Source organism: Melanerpes formicivorus, unplaced genomic scaffold (assembly GCF_026170545.1).
Source record: "Melanerpes formicivorus ecotype bairdi unplaced genomic scaffold, bMelFor1.0.p_v2 SCAF_56, whole genome shotgun sequence".
In the NCBI taxonomy this organism is placed as follows: domain Eukaryota; kingdom Metazoa; phylum Chordata; class Aves; order Piciformes; family Picidae; genus Melanerpes; species Melanerpes formicivorus.
Genome location: NW_027142408.1, coordinates 1208810 through 1225598, shown reverse-complemented (window position 1 = coordinate 1225598; position 16789 = coordinate 1208810). Strand labels below are relative to the sequence as shown.

The 16789-nt window shown below is 51.5% G+C and overlaps 1 protein-coding gene across 2 annotated transcripts in view; it reads left to right on the top strand.

The window, feature by feature from the left end:
- The first annotated feature begins 1980 nt into the window (after positions 1-1980).
- The window catches only part of GRHL2 (grainyhead like transcription factor 2), a 68216-nt gene continuing 53407 nt past the window's right edge, over positions 1981-16789 (top strand). For both annotated transcript variants that reach the window (XM_068161140.1, XM_068161139.1), the window contains exons 1-2: positions 1981-2251; positions 16529-16718. In XM_068161140.1, coding sequence (XP_068017241.1) covers positions 2232-2251; positions 16529-16718 — 210 coding nt within the window. In that variant the 5' untranslated portion in view covers positions 1981-2231. The remainder of the gene's footprint in view (positions 2252-16528; positions 16719-16789) is intronic.

Sequence of the window (16789 nt, the reverse complement as noted above, 5' to 3'; positions counted from 1 at the left end):
TCTGTTTCTCTCCTGCACTTTGTGAAGCCTCCTGGCTTCCTCAAAAATGCATCACACAATGCAATTCATGGCAGCATTCTTCTGGAGAACAGCCTGCAAGTTCAGTCCTAGGATTTCAGCTTGCACTAGCAGCTTCTGAGTGGATTCACAGATTGCATAATAGTGTTTCTTTCCTCTAGCTGGTGAAAATGAAGGGAAAGGTTAACTAGTATCTTGTGCTCAAAGGGGTCTTAATCTACCTAGAGTACTTTCCTAGTTCTGTTTAGAGCAATGGGAGCCTTCACAGGACTATGTTTAAGCTGATTTAGAACTACTTTACACAGATTTGCCTTGATTTGGTTAGTTACTATGAACACAGCTAAGACACATTAATAGATATTTGTGTCTGATTGTAATCCCCTAATGCCAAAGATGTTACAGACTCAAGTTTGAACTCAGCTGCAAGGAGTAGGTGAAAGGCTCAGGCCCCAGATTGCAACACTCCATGTTTTATGCACACAGAGGCATATGTATACAAACAAACATTTATATGTATACAGATATATCTGCTCATATAGATACATGTTTCTGTGAACACCCCTTCTACTACATTCCCCTGTCAGGAGAAATTCAAAGGCAGAGAATGGAAAATGCCTTCACCTAAGCCTGACATAGTCCAGCTGACATTCTTGCAAAGATCAGTAAGCAATACAATGGTCTGCCCCACACAACGGGGCACTCTTTCCACACACAGCACTATCTGTGCAGCAGAGCTTATCAGCACTCCAGTCAGATGCCTGGTAGATGTCTCCTTCCAGGAGGACAGGTGGTAGCAGGAAGCATTAGTAGGGTCCGGATCTGTCTCTGGTGGCAGAATGGGGACTGAGAACAGGTGAGAGCAGATGGAAGTCTCTCTGCAACCCTTGCACTCCTGCTCAAACTGACCCAAGGAAGAGAAGAAACCCTCTTGTTCATCTCTCCCCATCAGGGGCAAAGGCGCTGCTCATGCAGCCTGACCTTGTCCGTTGTGGGCCCGTGAAGATCTTCGGGCAAAGTACCCTGTAGAGTGGACTGTACCGAAGGCTGACAACAGATTGATGTTGCAGTTCTCGCCATCCACTTCACTCCTGCACAACTGGGCCTTCCTCTGTGAACACCCTGTTCAGCTTCCCCGTTTCCTCTCCAGCCTTCCTCGACTGTCAAAACAGCCCACTCAACCTCTCCCCAGCTCGACTGCAAACGCTCAGATCCACGCGGTGGGTGTCATCTCCTGGCACCCCTTCATCCCTCTGCCGTGAGACACCTTCTGCACCAAGGCATGACCAACGCCAAAGCCGGCCGGTCCCAACCGGGCGTCGGGTCCAGACCCATCCCCCCAAACCAAAGGATTAAAATCTCTACAACCCGACCGAAAAGCTATCCACGAGACTGTCCTGCGAAAGCCAGCGCCTCGCTGGGCGCCATCCGACGGCAGACACAGCCCTGCCGCGGCGGCCGGGACATTTTGGGCACGGCTGCTCCCTGCCGCCGCCGGCCCGGCGCACGAAGCAGGCAGGCGGCGTCGGAGCCGACTGGCTGAGGGGCAGCGGGGCCAGGCCGGCTGCGTGCCTCGCTCCGCCGTACGCCAGCGCCCTCTCCTCAGCGTCTGCGGCACCAACGGTTCCGCGCCTCGCCTTGGGCCGGCCCGCTCCGTCAGCGGCGGGGGAAGGGAGGGGGTTGTTTGGCGGCGAAGCGCCCGCCGCCTCCGCGCCGGCTCCCCCTTCCTGCTGTCCCCTCGGCGGCGGCCCCCGCGGCTGCCTCCAGGCGCGGCGCGGCCGCGAGGAGCGTTACCTGGAGCTCAGCGGCAGCCTTACCTGCGCGCCTCTTCCAATGGCAGCGCACCTGCCGGCCCGCGCCGCCCAATCAGCGGGCGGCTCGCCCCTCTGCCCCGCTCCTTTAGTGAAAGAATCCGGCGCCGCTCGGGAAAGTTACCTGTGCGTGCCCGGCCGCTCTCCGCGCCGAGCCGTGCGAGCCCAGCCGGCGCCCCAGCCCCGCCGCTCCCCACATGCGAGGGGGAGGGGGCTCTACCTGTCCTACTTCGACGGCTGGCTGCAGAGCCGGGAGAGGGGGGAAAGGAAAGCAGAATTACCAGTAGCTCTGGTTCTGCCGTCCCGGGCGTTCACACACGCCTTCACCTGCACAGACCTGAAAGTCCAGTTCCGCCAGGGAGACGGAGGCACCGGGAAAAGGGGAGAGAGTTCATTGGATCAAACATGTCACAAGAGACGGACAAGTAAGTGATCGCAGGCACGCCGCTGCTCCCGCTGCGCGGGGCCGGCCGGCCCGCCTGCCTGGCTGGTTGTTTCCCCCTCTCCGGCGGCGGACGCGGAGCTGCCGGGACGGCGTTTCTCCCTCCGCAAAACGACGCCGACCCGGGTGGCACAGCAATTCCCAGAGCGCCCGAGGACAAGGCTGCGGTTCTCCACCCCTCACCTCGCTTTCCACCTGGCCGTGGGGCTTTGCGATTTCTTTTTTCTTTCTTTCTTATTTTTTTTCTTATTTTTTTTTTTAATTTCCCCTTTTAGTTAGGGCTTTAAAAAAAAAAAAAGAAAAAAAAAAAAAAGAAAAAAACCCAAACAATTTTTAACCTCTTTCACCTCGAGGGTCTCTTTTCGGGAGGGAGCTGTTCTTGTCCTAAAAGAGCGGAAGAGCCTCCGCTCGCCAAAGGCCTCGGACGAAAAGTATTCCTTAGCTTTTCTGTAAGCGCAACAAAGGGCTTTTATCCCGGGCCGGGCACGGCCATCTTCCTCCCTTTGCCTCCCCTCGGCCGGTGCCGAGCGGGCAGGGCTGGGGGCCCGCGGCGCCACGGGCCTGTCCTACGGGCGGCGGGAGGAAGGGCCCCGGCCCGGCCCGGCTGAGCCAGGCTGCTGCCCAGCCTCGGCCGCCCCAGCCGTTGTGAGCGGCTCCTTGAGCCTCGCCGCTCTGACCTTGTTTTCCCGGCGGGACGCCCCGGCGGGCCCGCCGCTACCCGGAGACCGGCGCCTCCGCCCTGGGTTAAAAAGTAACTTTCACAGTAGCGGCGCCGGAGGAGGAGGAGAAGGAGATGGGAGCCGCCCGCTGCCGCCGGTGTCGGTCCCGCCGCAGCCCATCGCCGGCCCGGGCGCGCACACGGCGGCGAGGGCTGCAGGCCGCGGCGGCCGGGCCCGGGCCTGGCAGCGCAGAGGCGTGCGGAGCAGACCGGACCGAGGCCGGGGGAGCAGCGGCGGTGCAATGGGGATCTCTCCCTCGCCTTCTGCAGGCTCCCGGGGACGCCGGCCGGGGTGCCGGGGCCCCATGGGCAGGCAGCATGACCGCGACGGAGCCGGCGGTGGGCTAGGCGGGAGAGGGGCCTGGCCCAGGGCGGGGAGAGCCGTCGGGAGCTGTCGTTGGGCGCGCAGGCCGCGCCTTGCTGTTCTGCCAGCCCGGCGTGTGTCCGGCTCCAGCAGTCCTTCGTGCCGATCGCCCCAAACCTGGGGTTATTTTTATCTGCCCCCTTCCCCGCCCTCCCTGCTACGCCGTAGGGTAAAGCTGATGCCTGCGTTCCCACGGTGGCCGCGAAGTGTCTTGGCATGAGGGCCGGGTCCTGGCTGGAAGCGTGGCGGCGGCCTGCTGCTGTGCGGCGCCCAGGAGCCACCGTGAGGCAGGCAGGCGGGAAGGCCATTTTACCTGCCCGGGTTAGTGGTGTTCCTGCAAGAGGCTGCCGGGGAGACTAATGGGGCAAGGAAGATGGAGGGCGACAGCTCGCAGAGGCCGCGCAGGAGGCGGCAGTTTTGTTTTACTACTGCTCTGGTGCGGATAGGAGCGGCCCCGGTCGTGGGGTGCAATCTCGGCTACTTGGTGCCGCTCAGATGCCAGCCCTTGGTGGGCTCCCCAAGACAAAGGAAGGAGAGAGGAGGAGCCTGATCTCGGAGACGTAGGACTGAGAGAGAGACTTTGCAACAGCCTGTCTGTCAAGGAATGAAAGAAAGAGATTACCGGACAAAGGGAAAGAGCAGGCTTGGCCGCTGTGGTAGGGAGGCGATGGGACTGTTCAGAGAAGAAAGAGTTACAAAATGTTTCAGTCCCGGCCTTTTCAGATGTCAGCCAGCGGGACAGTGCAAAGGCAGTTACTGACGTGAAGTTAAACCGACTGTGGTAGGAGTTGGGAACAAAATGGAGTTTGAGAGTTCATCTGAACAGGGATGGGAACTAACGCCGTAGGCAGGCAGATAAGAGCAGTAAACGATTTAAGTGCAAAGAAGGGAATAAGGGCAGTGCCCCGAGGGATTACTGGGAGGCAAGGAGCAGCAACTGAAAGAGCAGTCGTTGAGTTTGGAGGGGAACCAGATTAACTGCAAAAGAGTTGAGATCTGCCAAGATCCCCACGTCGGAGAGCATCACAAAGCAAGGAACAGTTGCAGAGCTGCACGAAGATGAAAGGAGCCTGTAATTTGCCAGTCGTTTCGGTTAAACTCAGAAACGATTCTGCTAACCGGAACTCAGAGGGGAGAAAGAGCAACTTAGTATCGCCTCAGTCTTGAAAGAGAAAAACAGGGCAGCGCAAACCTAAGACATCCGAAAAACTAGGGGAAGTTCTTTCCCCCTGGGTCTAGGATGAGACTAAGTGAAGGGACTATCCAAGAGGAAGAGTATGGCATAGGTGAGAGCTACTGAGGCTGGAGTATCAATATCATCGATCTTCTGCTCTGTGTGGTGCTGCTGCTGTTAGCCCTGTGAGGAATGCAAGAGCACTGCAGAGCACGTATCAGCACTTTGCCCGTTGCAGGTATGCCTGTGATCTGTATCTGGTTAAGGTGCTCAGAAAATTCAGAGGTAGTAGGTAAGAGTTTGAAAAGGAAAGAAAAAACAAAGAAATCTCTGGTCTTCCTCTACACAAGTTTAACAGGAAGACAAATGCCTTTGTTTCTGAAAAGATGACCAGTTGGAATGAGGTATTAGAAGCTGAGGGGGGCACACAGTCTGCATGAAAAGGTTTCCTTTCCTTTTCTTTCTTTTTTTAAATGCTTTTTGCAAAACTTAATCCAGAGAGTACATCATTATTCTCTTCCACATGGCCCATATTAAACCCAAGTCGGCCTTCCAGGTAAGAGTGGAGAGGGAAGCTCGTTGTTTTGAGGGCAGTTAATTTATTGGTGGTATTGGACGTGTTTTTGTGAGGTCTATGCCAGTGAACTGCAGATGCAGAGGGGATACAGAAAGCGTGGGGAAATAGTGTTTGTGTCTCATCCTTCAGTGGGGTTTGCCAGGTGTTCTGGAGAGGTGGTACACCCTCCTGCAGGGCTGCCTGCTGTCCCTCTGGAGGGAGGAGCCAGGGCCATGGGTGCTACCTGCACCATCAGCTTTAAGGGAGGAAAGTGGACAGTTAGGTGAAAATGCTAAAGAAGAAGTCATTGCATTCTGATGCAAATCGGGGAGCTTGGATGGGGAGGTTATCCTTGAGATACTGTGCATATCCTCCCTCTTTCCCTTTAGTCTCTCTGCCTGAGCTGGGTCTTGCCTGCTTGCTCCCACAGGCTCCAGGAGAGTTTGAAGAGATAAGGCATGATTCCACGGGTATTTCTCACCCCGAGTACCGACTGAAGCAGGCTCTGGCCACTTGTTGCTGCCTCCCTTCCACCCTCCCAGCTGTGTCAGTAGAGCTGTTTGCACAGCTAGAGAACTGGCTCAGGGGAGTGTTGGGCTGAGTAGCCTGAGCTGCTCTTGGAGGTTATTTTTAACAGTCATCTTTCATCAATCTACATTCTTCATATGCAGAGGAGGTGCAAGCAAAGGGCAGCTTTTAAAGACAGAACTGCTCAAACAAGAACCTCTGCAGAAGGAAATGTCTGCCTCTGTGAAGAGAGGAGGGCCATGCAGGTGCTTCTGTTGCCATCCAGCTCCCAGAGCCATCACAAGGGAGCCCTGGGCACTGAAGGGCAGCCAGGGGGCATAGGGAAGGGAGGAGGGAGTATCCCCTTTGCAGGATGTGAAGGTGATTTCCAGGAGTCACTTCTGCTTAGTATACAGAAAGGGGAAAAAAAAAGTCATTACAGAACTCTAGATCAATAGTATCTGTTAAATTAATTGGTGACCTCAATGCTTGTGACACTTCACAGGGTTTTAGAGACTGCCAGTAGTCCTGGGAATGAGGAGCAGCAGTTGTACAACCACTTGGGATCTGCCTGGTAAAGGCCACAGTCATGTCCCCACTGCTCCTGGTGTTGTGTAAAGTTGGGAATGTCCATAGGCTGGGACTGCAGCTGCACAAAGAGCAGGCTTGCTAGCAGGCCCGAGTCTGCTGGTCACTGTGGCTCTTCTGCTAGCTGGTCAGCCGGTCAGGTCAGGGTGGACAGGCTCCCCACACTCCCAGTTTGTGTGAGCTACTTGGGACACCAGATAGGAGAGCTGGGGGCATGCTCAGACTGATCACATTGAGGAGAGCTTGGGGCTGCCTGGATCTGCAGCTGAACATGTGCTTGTGGGTAAATAACTGAGGGGAGAGCAAGCCTGGAGGTGGGAATGGGTTCAGACCTGCTCCCGTGTGTCAGTGGAGTCATGTTTGCATCCAGCTTGTTACTTAGTGGTGTCTGTAGCAGAAGTTCATCTGGGGCTCTTCCCCCCCATTCCTTCCTAGGTGTGTAAATCTAGATGTTGCCTTTCTAGTATTTAACATCAGCCTGTAGTGCTGTAAGAGTGTGGGGCATGTTGGGTTACAGTTTGATGCTGTCAGCTCTTATTTTTACCTTTGAGGGCCAAACATGTTTCCCATCAGCAGATGCTGAGTGGCAATTAGGTCATAGACTACTCAGTAATTTGTTTTTTCTTTCTCCCTACTCAGTGAGTGTCTGGATAGGGCATCCATTGAGATGAGTTCTCCAAAGTATTACTCATCCCTGAATGAGTGGAGAAACAGGAATCAGAGTTGTTGAAGTGCTTGCACTTTTCAGTGGCAGACATGCTGGCATGATTGTTCCCCATAAAACTCTCTGTGCAAGGAACATGGTGTGCATAGAGCTTAGGGGGGAGGAGTAAGGGTATCAGATGGTTGTGTCTCACTGTTAATGCTGCTGGCTGGCTGGTGCTGAAGTCTGAGAGCAGACTGAAGATCAAAGCAGAACAGGAGGGAGAGGATTTTCCCAGGTTGCTTACTGGATTGTAGTGATTGCATAACCCCTTCCCTGTGGAAGGGACAGCAGCAGGGACATCATCATTCTCATTCTGGCAGGGACATCTGAAGGAGGAATGATATTACACCAGCTGACATTTGTTGTCAAGCATTTTCACAATTTTTAATCCAGGGCAGACCATTGAAGGCTACCTGAAACATTTTTTTTCCCCATAGGTATGAAGCAGCTGCCCTCCTTTGTACACACAGCCACTTTCAAACAGCACTTGCAAATGCTGACCTAGGAGTTCATCCTGGGATGAATCTTCATTTAACTTTGAAATCAGCTATTGAGGCAGCAACAGCTAATTAAAAGAAGAGAAATAATTATTTCAGCCATCCTAGTCTACCAGGACACTGTCCTGTTCTTCAGGAGTGCTAACCTCACAAAGGAGAGAACTGCTGCTTATGAAATACTTAACCAAGGCAACCACATTGAGTGCATGTGAACTGTGGAGAAGTAAATATTGCACCATACCTGTAGCTTGAGAATGTGTCTCCAGCCTCAGAGGTTGCTCACACCTGTGGGTTTGTTTGTCATGGTGGGGAATAAGGACATCTTCCACAATTCTGGTGGGTTTCTTTTGTTGTTCTGTGAAGCACATTTTTGGATCTGTGTGCTCGGAAAGCCTTGCCTCCCAGGGTTGCTTAGCTGCTGAAGTCATGTTTCCCTTCTGACTGTGAAAACTCTCATGTTCTGAACCCCCTGCAAACAGTGCTATCAGTTCAGTAACTGCTCCATCTCCATCAACTCTGTGGAAGCAAGGAATGAACAAGGGCCAAGGGTCAGGTTAAACTGCAGCAGGTCTGGGAAGCCTTGTCGTGACCTGGGTTTAATTTTAGAGCCTACTGATGGCTGCTTCAAGTCAGCTGAAACAACCTTGGGGGCTCTGCACACTGGAATTTCTCAGCAAAACAGGGCATGGCCTGATAGGACACTGCTAAGTAATTGCTCATTCTGATCAACAGTGAGCTACTGCAGTCACCTTAGGAGCTGAGTATCCTCCCTCATCTTTGGAATTAGGTTAGGAGCTGAGTATCCTCCCTCTTGACAGGCTGGACGGATGGGCAGAGTCCAAGGGCGTGAGATTGAACATATCTAAGTGCTGCATTCTACACATTGCCCACAACAACCCCAGGCAGTGCTACAGGCTGGGCTCAGAGTGGCTGGAGAACAGCCAGGCAGAAAGGGACCTGGGGATACTGGTTGATAATAGGCTAAACATGAGCCAGCAGTGTGCCCAGGTGGCCAAGAAGGCCAATAGCATCGTGGCCTGCATCAGGAACAGTGTGGCCAGCAGGAGCAGGGAGGTCATTCTGCCCCTGTAACACTGCACTGGTTAGGCCACACCTTGAGTCCTGTGTCCAGTTCTGGGCCCCTCAGGTTAGGAAGGAGGTTGAGTTGCTGGAAGGTGTCCAGAGAAGGGCAACAAAGTTGGTGAGGGGCTTGGAACACAGCCCTGTGGGGAGAGGCTGAGGGAGCTGGGGCTGCTTAGCCTGGAGAAGAGGAGACTTGGGTGACCTTATCGCTGTCTACAACTCTCTGCAGGGAGGTTGGAGCCAGGTGGGGCTTGGTCTCTTCTCCCAGGCAACCACCAACAGAACAAGAGGACACAGTCTCAAGCTGCACCAGGAGAGGTTTAGGCTGGATGTTAGGAAGAAGTTCTTCCCAGCAAGATTGGCCATTGGAATGTGCTGCCCAGGGAGGTGGTGGAGTCACCATCATAGGAGGTGTTTAAAAAGAGGCTGGATGAGGTGCTTGGTGCTTGGTGCCATGGTTTAGTTGATTAGATGGTGTTGGGTGATAGGTTGGACTTGATGATCTCAAAGATCTCTTCCAACTTCTTTTGTTCTGTTCTGTTCTGTTCTATTCTATTCTATTCATCTTTGGAGGCAGCTTAGGAGCTGAGATTCCTCCCTCATCTTTGGAGGTGTTTTTCAGATGTGATGGGACCTGCCTTTTTGTAAGACACTTTCCTGCTTGGCTTGGGGGAAAAAACCAAAGGCAACAGGCTAACAAAAGAGTGGTAGGAGCATTATTTAATTAAAAGTGAAACAAAAAAGGCCCTGAAATCATAGGTGCAAAAAGTCTGTCTCAGGTGAGTCATTGCCTACCTGAGCTAGTGCTCCGCAGGGACTGACTGACTGCGTGTTTTCCATCCTCGTGTCAGGTCTCCTTTTGGTCCTTCCACTCTGACATAACAATATTTTTGTGTCAGTGTTAGCCAATCACCTCTTTGTTTTAATCTTTCCCATCACCATTCCATGCTCCAGTTGCTTTGGTGCTGGATAAAAACAAACCAAGCTTGTAGCAGGCATCTAACTGCTGAGCTGGTCTGTCTCGCCATTCACCCTTCTGCTCTCACTGGGTTATTTTACTTCCTCTCAGAGTGTTTTGTAAAGGTAAAATAGTTTCTTTTAACCATTTGACAAGTGACCTCGTTCAGGTTTGTCCTGTGCTCACAAGGAATTGTTATCCCATGATTGCAGGAGTCCCAAGGCTTCATTAGCAGGCAAGATGACTCAGCCTCATTAGGGGGGAGTTTTTTCCTTGGCGGGGCCAGAGGGCATCTCCTGGCTTCCTGGTGCTCCAAATGCTTTGATTTTCCTTCACCTGGAAGTCATTTGTATATATATATATATATGTATTTTTATGCTCACTGGATTGGGCTGAGTGCATTTTGGAGACCTGTTTGTGCTTCTGGTCAATGCTGTGATTGTCAGCTGTGAAAGACAAGACCGAGACACGTGGACCATAACTGAACATTTCTGCTGCAGTTTGAAGGGAGCAGGATTAGCTAATTGAAACAGCAGTGCTGCTGGCTTTTTAATTACACTTTGGGCAATAAATCCTTAACACAAAGGCCTTTTTTTTTTTTTAAATCAAATAAATCAACACTTGCAGTGATTCATCCATGGTGGCTGGTTGGAGGATTCTGAACTCTTTTTTTTTTGGGTGGTGGTGGGTTTGTTTGTGTGTTTTTAACTTGGTGCCTGGGCAAAGGAGTATGCTGAGGGCAGCACATTTGGGCTAACAGAAGCTTTAAAACAATGGTCCTGAGCACTAGGGCTAGCTTTGATTTATACTCCTTTGTGCAAGGATGACAGGCAGAAGTGTGTGGTCCAGAATCTAAAGTTTGTGCACTTTCCCAGCTCCTGTGAGATCTGTCATTGGCTGCCTTTTAAATGGTCCTGATGGTTTCAGTTTGTGCCCATGGATTCATCTAGATGTGCAGTAGCTGTGAGACAAATGGCATGAACATCTGTTTTGCAGCAGCCTTAGAGCTGAACTGAGATTTGGGTAAGTGTAAAATAAACTTACAAAGGGCTTTAGAGCTACTGCAGTGCTTGCCAGTGGTCATATTCTGCTCTCTGCTCTGCTCAAAACTGAAGTGGGAGCTCCAGCTCTTACTCTGGCTATTGGATGCAGCTGGAGTGTGCTCCTGTGCCTTTTGTCACACCAAATGAAATGGGAGTGGTCTTGATGTTCCTCATTCTTACTTGGCACTGGAGGATGGTGTTCTTCCATAGCACCCTGAGTCACAGCATACTTCAGCCAGGTCTGTGGTCTGGACAGTCAAGGGATCAGAACGCTGGGATGCAACATCTGCATGCAACACAGGAGTGGTCCCTGTGGATAGCTTGCTTGAGAATTTGTGTTTCTCACAGCATTTCCAGGTTAGAGACTGTTGCCCTGTGCAGCTGCTTAGCATCCAGCTGTAGAGAAGTTTATGGTAAATACCCTTTGGACTTGTTGTGCTGGGTTGGGAGTGATGATGACAAGAGTCTGTTTTGCCTTTTCCAGTTACATGACTGGTGCTAATTTTGTGTGTGTGCATAGTAACAGCTGTATGAACCAAAGCCTCCTCTCTTCCCTCCTGAGGTGACAGTGGGCCAAGGATGTGTGCAGATGTGCTTGGTGCTTTTAATAGGCAAGCTCGGATCTGGGCTGAAATGTGGGAATGAGGATTCCTCCCATTCTGATGCCTCTCACATTGCTTGCTGTGTTCCTACCTGGCATCTAGCCTTTGCAGATATGGGGGAACCCATCATCAATGGTCAAAGAATTCTGCAGGGATATGCATGGAGCAGCTTGATTCTTACAATTAGGTTTTTTAAAGGTTGTTGAAAGAACTGATGCAGTGCCCAAGAAAAGCAATAATGCCCTAAACAAGCAGGAAGTGCTTGTGCTGGGTGCCTGCCTTGAGAATTCTGTAACAGCCTGCTTTGGATTTCAGGGCTGAATTTCCTGGGTGAGGCAGAAGCTGGGGGGCAGGCAGGATGAGACTTCTTCCCCACAAGCACCAAGTGGGTGAGGTTGTGATGCTGAGCATGTGGTGGAGGAGAGTGGAGTTCAGGGCAGATTTGGCAGAGAGATTGAGGGGTGCATGAACTTTGCAAATTGAAGGGAAAGCTCTTAAGCATCAAAGTTGTTCAAGAGAGGCAGGCTCTGACCACAGAGTTGCAGTCTTTCACCATTGTTCATGGATGTGTTAATGGACATTTCTGATTCTGTGCAAGCTCACAAATCAGAATAGAATAGAATTACCCACGCTGGAAAAGGCCTTTGAGATCATCAAGTCCAACCTATCACCCAACAACATCTGATCAACTAAACCATGGCACCAAGGCACTTCTTAAACACCTCCAGGGATGGTGACTCTGCTACCTCCCTGGGCAGCACGTTCCAGTGGGCAATCACTCTCTCTGTGAAGAACTTCTTCCTAACATCCAGCCTGATAAGGGTCTCCTCTGAGCCTCCTCTTCTCCAGGCTGAGCAACCCCAGCTCCCTCAGCCTCTCCTCACAGGGCTGTGCTCCAGACCCCTCCCCAGCTTTGTTGCCATCTCAACATCTTTCCTAAATTGAGGGGCCCAGAACTGGACACAGGACTCAAGGTGTGGCCTAACCAGTGCAGTGTACAGGGGCAGAATGACCTCCCTGCTCCTGCTGGCCACACTGTTCCTGATGCAGGCCAGGATGCCATTGGCCTTCTTGGCCACCTGGGCACACTGCTGGTTCATGTTCAGCCTACTATCAACCAGTACCCCCAGGTCCTGTTCTGCCTGGCTGCTCTCCAGCCAGTCTGAGCCCAGCCTGTAGCACTGCATGGGGTTGTTGTGGGCAGTGTGTAGAACCTGTCACTTAAATGTATTCAATCTCATGCCCCTGGACTCTGCCCATTTGTCCAGCCTGTCAAGGTCCCTCTGCAGAGCTCTCTACCCTCTAACAGATCAACTCCTGACCCCATCTTGGTGTCTTCTGCAAATTTACTGATGATGGACTCAATCCCCTCATCCAGATCATGAATAAAGATATTGAACAGGATGGGGCCCAGCACTGATCCCTGGAGGACACCACTAGTGCCTGGCTGTGGCACCATTCACCACCGCTCTCTGGGCTCAGCCCTCCAGCCAGTTCCTAACCCAGCTCAGAGTGTTCCTATCCAAGCCACGGGCTTGGACGTCAAACTGGGTGAGAATTTGCCTGTAGTAGAATTTTATAGCCCCAAGTGCTGGCTGTTGAAAGTTCATTATCTCTAATCTGAAGATGAAAGGCCAACCCTTTCCGTTCAGCTAATGTATTGACTTTAAGTAAAAGGTTCCTCTCCAGTTGATGCTGGAGCACTTTGGTCTCTGAATTGGACAGTTTGGGACATTCTATTGGCATCCACTTGCCTGGGTTTTAGCACATTCCATAATCTTGAGTTTAGGTAAATTGGAACCCATAACTGGTGTGCAGCTGGGATGCTGAGGTGTGTCTTCTCCTGCGAGGAAAGCACACAGGATGCTACAAACAAGAAAAACCTTAGTGTGTGTGTGGGAAGCCACCAGCATTCTGCAAAATCAAGATCATCCAAAGTTTGGTGTTGGCATAAAGGGAAATCTAGCTTCTAAACTAGACCATTTCTCAGAAAACACCTTTTATCCTCACACCCTGATGAACTCAGACACAGCCACTTGTCCTGCTTAGCACAAGCCAGCTGAAACGGCTTCAAAGGACATTCTCTCCTCAGTTCTGAAGCTGTACGTCCATGGGAAAGTGCAGCTGTGCTTTCAGCTGCTACAGGCCCTCCTAGCTGTGCTTTGCTTAGCTCATCCTGACTCGAGGGGCGGTGGGCTAGCCCAAGTGAGGAATGGGCATGCTAAGGGCTGGGCTTGCCTGCTCCTCGGCGGGCTGCCTTAGAAGATGTGCCTGGGGCTACAGCGGATTGTTGCTGATACTGCTGGCCAGGTCGGATGGGAGTCTCCCATTTGTCTGTCTTCCTTCCTCACATGAGTGGCTCTCTGAGAATGTGGCCATGATGTGTTTGCAGCTTTTGATAAGATTTGGAGATGTGTCGCTAATTGCAGGCTCCAAGTGGGGCTCTTCTCAAAGGTGTGGCATTCAGAGCAGCTCTCTCCAGGAGGACAATTTTTGTCTCAGAGGTTTTGCTGATTGTCTTCCCTGTGGTCCGAGTGCTGTTAAGAGTCCCTCCAAGCAGCTGCCTGCTCTCATCAGTTGGCTGCCCCGGCATGGAATTGTGTCTGATGGGACCAGGGGAGCTTCCCTGTGCAAGGGCCTCCCCTTGGAGTCTGGGTTTCCATAGCACATATTGCAGTGGCTTCTGGTTACCGGGACTTGGCTACCCGTTGTCACCTGTGGCTGGAACTGCCCGGGGGGTTCAGCAGTCGTGGCAAAAGAAAGGGAATGTGTGCATGCAAGTCTCCCTTCTTAAGAGAAACCCTCCCTTGCTACCAAGCCACCTGAATTCATGGAGAAGTGCTCTTGCAGCAAGCACCGTTGTTTTGGCTGACTGCTTTGGATGTAACCTTTGAAATAGTTGGCTATGTTAAATCGTGATAATTAGGGCTGGCCATTAACCTCCCACGGAGCTGATTACAGGGATGGCGGTGATGAGGAAGTTTCTCCTTTTTCTACGTGCTTTTGTTTCGGTCCGTTTGCAGAGCAAACACGGTGAGTGCATTGGCTGGTTGTGCTGCAGACCGTATCTCAAGCCAGAGGAGACAGAGATTTCGTGTTCAAACGTGAAAACTTGGGTTTTGGAGAAAATGTGCTCTGGGGAGGTGCTGCGTCTATGCTAGGTCTATGCACCTTTGCCTGTCCAGCCATCCCAACTGATTTCTTTATTGAGTGTCCATTCCTAGAACCCCCCTTTATCTTCTCCCCAACACGATGGCGTGCAGCAGCCCTTGCTCCTCACCGCTCCGAGTCTGCAGGGAGGCAGAGCCGGAGGTTGACTGCTCCGCTGCAGCGTCCCTCGGGAGGTGTGTTCCGAAGGGGCAGCTGACAGTCCGCCTGTGGTGTGCTGACATCGGTGCGGAGGGCCGCGGGGCTCCGAGCGCCAAAGGGCAGGGAGGGATTGTCAGGAAGATCGCTGCAGGGGGGAGAGCCAGCGGTGCCTTGTGCGGGGCAGCGGGCAGCAGCCCGTGCAGCAAAACAACCTGCCTTTAGCTGAAGGGGAGCTTTGTTGAGGAAAGGAGGATCCTTGCCTGGAATAATTGCCTCTGAGCCAGGGAAAATTTGCTACTCGGGAGTGGGAACAGGCCCTCAGCTACCTCTGGCACAAACAAGAGGGCTGTTGCAAATCTGATCTGAGTCGCTAACAATAAAGTATTGAAAAGGCAAGTGGACCTAGCAGGTCTCTCTTTCCTTGGGCTCCTGTTTGCTGCTTCAGATCCACTTGCTGAAGCAAACCTGTAACAAGGACAAAAAAAATCTTCAGAACTAGAGACAGCAAAAGGCCAGGCAGAAAGGGCCTTCAGAAAAGGAAGGAAACTTGTAAAAATGCAAATGTCTTAGATGAAAGGGAAATAGAATCTGAACTGCAATTGTTGGCTGTGGTTGATGATACAAAGCTACAAAATGCTCTCTCTTCCCCCCACGGAGCTCATAAAACTCTGCTCTGCGTACCAGATGGATTATTTTTTCTCATTACAGAAACTTGTAACCCTAATATTGAACCTTTAGAGATTATAATCTTCACCCTCTCCCTCCTCTTCCTTAAACACTGGAGCATGCACTTTGCAGATTGCACTGGGGCAGCCGTGGAGCCCCAGGCAAAGCCCCAGCCTGCTATCACTACAGCGTGGGGCCAGGCAAAGCCTGCTGGTGCCTGAGAGCCTTTACTGTGTGGATTCAGTTGTGCTTTTCTCAAATCCTATTTCTGACATAGAATAAAAGGCTCAGGTGCACAGTGCTTGAATGCTGCTCTCTGTGGCAGCAGTAGCTGGGGTTGGGTCTGTGGAGCTGGTAGCACCGCAGGTAGCGGAGAGCAAAAAGAAGAGACTGAATAATGAGCAGTTTTTATGTAGAAGAAAGCAAGAAGCATTTTGTGAAGGTCTGCTAGTTCTGTGAGGGAGGTCAGTGTGTTCAGTTACTCTGCCACCTTTGCAGCTCTCAGGTTTGTAGGGTGTGATGTGTGAAAAGCTCCATCGTGATCTCGGGAACCTGAGCCACAGCTCCTGACAGCGCTTTTGGAGCATGCACCAAGCAGCACACTCCTGCTCCACTCTTCCTCTGCCCAGGCTTTGCCTGCTGTCTTCTCAAACAGGAGTGCTACCTGTTTGGGTTGGTTGGTTGTTTCCCATAGCTTCCTTGTCCATAAATGTGTTGAACATTGTACAGAAACAGGTGCTATGGTCTCCATTTGTGTTTCCAGCCCAGTGTTAGTGCCAGCCATAGCTGTGGTGCACAGGCACCACCCAGCTGGCACCACTTCCAGGTACCCACTTACCAATGGTCTTGTGTGTATTGCCATGGGTCTGTAACCACATGTGGTGAGTGGTAAAGTGTGAACTGTGACCAGATATGTTGACTACTTCTGCTCCACCCACTGAAGCCATGGCTCATGCCCTGTTCCAGAAAACCTGTGGAATTGCAGGGAAATTGCATTCCAAGAGCAGAAAACAGCTCAGTTACAAGGTGTGCTCAGGTATTAAACCCTGCTTGCCTTGGCTGAACACTCCATTAGTATTAGTGCTTTTTTCCCATTCATGTCTTTTTATTATAGCTGATATTAGCTGTTTATTATAACTGATGTTAGTTTTTCCCCTAATCAAGTGTACCTCTGGCAAAAGTACTGGGGCAGAATGTTCTTACATTGCTTTATTCCCCCCCTCCAGGTGGTCCTAAAAGATTTGGGTAGCTCTGTGTGTTAGTGAAGATACACTGGAATTATTTTCACAAGACCTGCACAGGTGGAGGGATTTTTTTGGTTAAGCACTTGAGGATACCTAATGCTGCTAAATAATTTATGCCACCAAGTTTAACACAGAGCTGCTTGCTTGATGTAGTCATACCACTGAGCAATGTGATGTTATTTGTCATGCCTTGTGACTGAAGCAATCCCTTCTGGCTCATCATTTCATTCTCCCTGTCTATGCAGTAACAAGCGCCTTGTGGCCTTGGTGCCAAGTGACACTTCCTTCAACACCAGACGAGCCTACACCAGCGAGGATGAAGCCTGGAAGTCCTACTTGGAGAACCCTCTAACAGCAGCTACCAAGGCTATGATGAGCATCAATGGTGATGAGGACAGTGCTGCTGCTCTTGGCCTATTGTATGACTATTATAAAGTAGGTAACTCTCTCGTTACTCCTCCCTGCTGCACCAGCAGGGGACCACTGTGAGAGGCACCAGAAGAGTC